Source organism: Loa loa (assembly GCF_000183805.2).
Source record: "Loa loa unplaced genomic scaffold supercont3.2663, whole genome shotgun sequence".
Taxonomy (NCBI): domain Eukaryota; kingdom Metazoa; phylum Nematoda; class Chromadorea; order Rhabditida; family Onchocercidae; genus Loa; species Loa loa.
The window spans coordinates 1-885 of record NW_018110841.1 but is presented as its reverse complement, the minus strand read 5'-3'; the positions used below and the strand labels follow the sequence as shown (position 1 = coordinate 885).

General features: G+C 19.0%; 1 protein-coding gene across 1 annotated transcript; it reads left to right on the top strand.

Moving 5' to 3' along the window:
- Positions 1-296: 296 nt before the first annotated feature.
- Positions 297-497, top strand: LOAG_15769 (hypothetical protein; the record flags this gene model as incomplete). The annotated part of the gene is made up of 1 exon (XM_003151259.2): positions 297-497. A coding segment is annotated over one exon (201 nt), but the record flags the coding sequence as incomplete, so codon positions are not given.
- Positions 498-885: the final 388 nt, after the last annotated feature.

The window sequence follows — 885 nt, the reverse complement described above, 5'->3', positions numbered from 1 at the left end:
AGTCTTCACAAAAATTCCATAAAGATTGATCGAGTATTTTTATAGAAATCAATTCTTAAATCAAATTATGATTTGCATGTTTTAAAATTAATCAAGTATTTTATAGAAATCAATTCTTAAATCAAATTATGATTTTCATGTTTAAAAAAAAGAAAAGTATTTCTAATCGTAGTAAATTACGATGTAATTAGCAAATTATGATTAATTATCATATCACCATTAATATATTATCATATATTTTACACATTATTCTTCATTTTTTTTTCAAATTTTTTCTGTTTTTTTCTTTTTTTTAGTTTGATCGTGGATCGATAATTTATGCTTATAATAGCTCGATTAATAATGATTCTTTTACAATATATCTATCAGGTTCATCACCAATTATTATTCTGTTAGTAATGCGAACATATCTAACGAATGATTCTGATGAAACTTTTGCATGTACAATGCTTATACCAATGCCGAATAAAAGTAATTATATTTATTTTATTGACTAATTTAAAATTCATATTAATTAATTAAATAAAAAATAGGCTAACATTTAAAAGTATCGACAATATTTTTGCATAATTAAAATAGATGATATGTTTTTAAAACAATATTTCATTTAAAAAAAAAAAATTAGATAAAAGTGTTTTGCATTCATATGGAAGATATTGTTATTAATTTATAAAAAATAAAAGAAAATGAAGTGAGATTAATTGATTTTTTGGCATTTTTTTCCAATTTCAAATTCCAATTTTTTGTTTTAAATACATTTAAAAAAAAAAGTTTTACATTGATATGGAAGATATTGTTATTAATTTATAAAAAATAAAAGAAAATGAAGTGAGATTAATTAATTTTTTTGGCATTTTTTTTTTCAATTTCAAATTCTAATTTTTT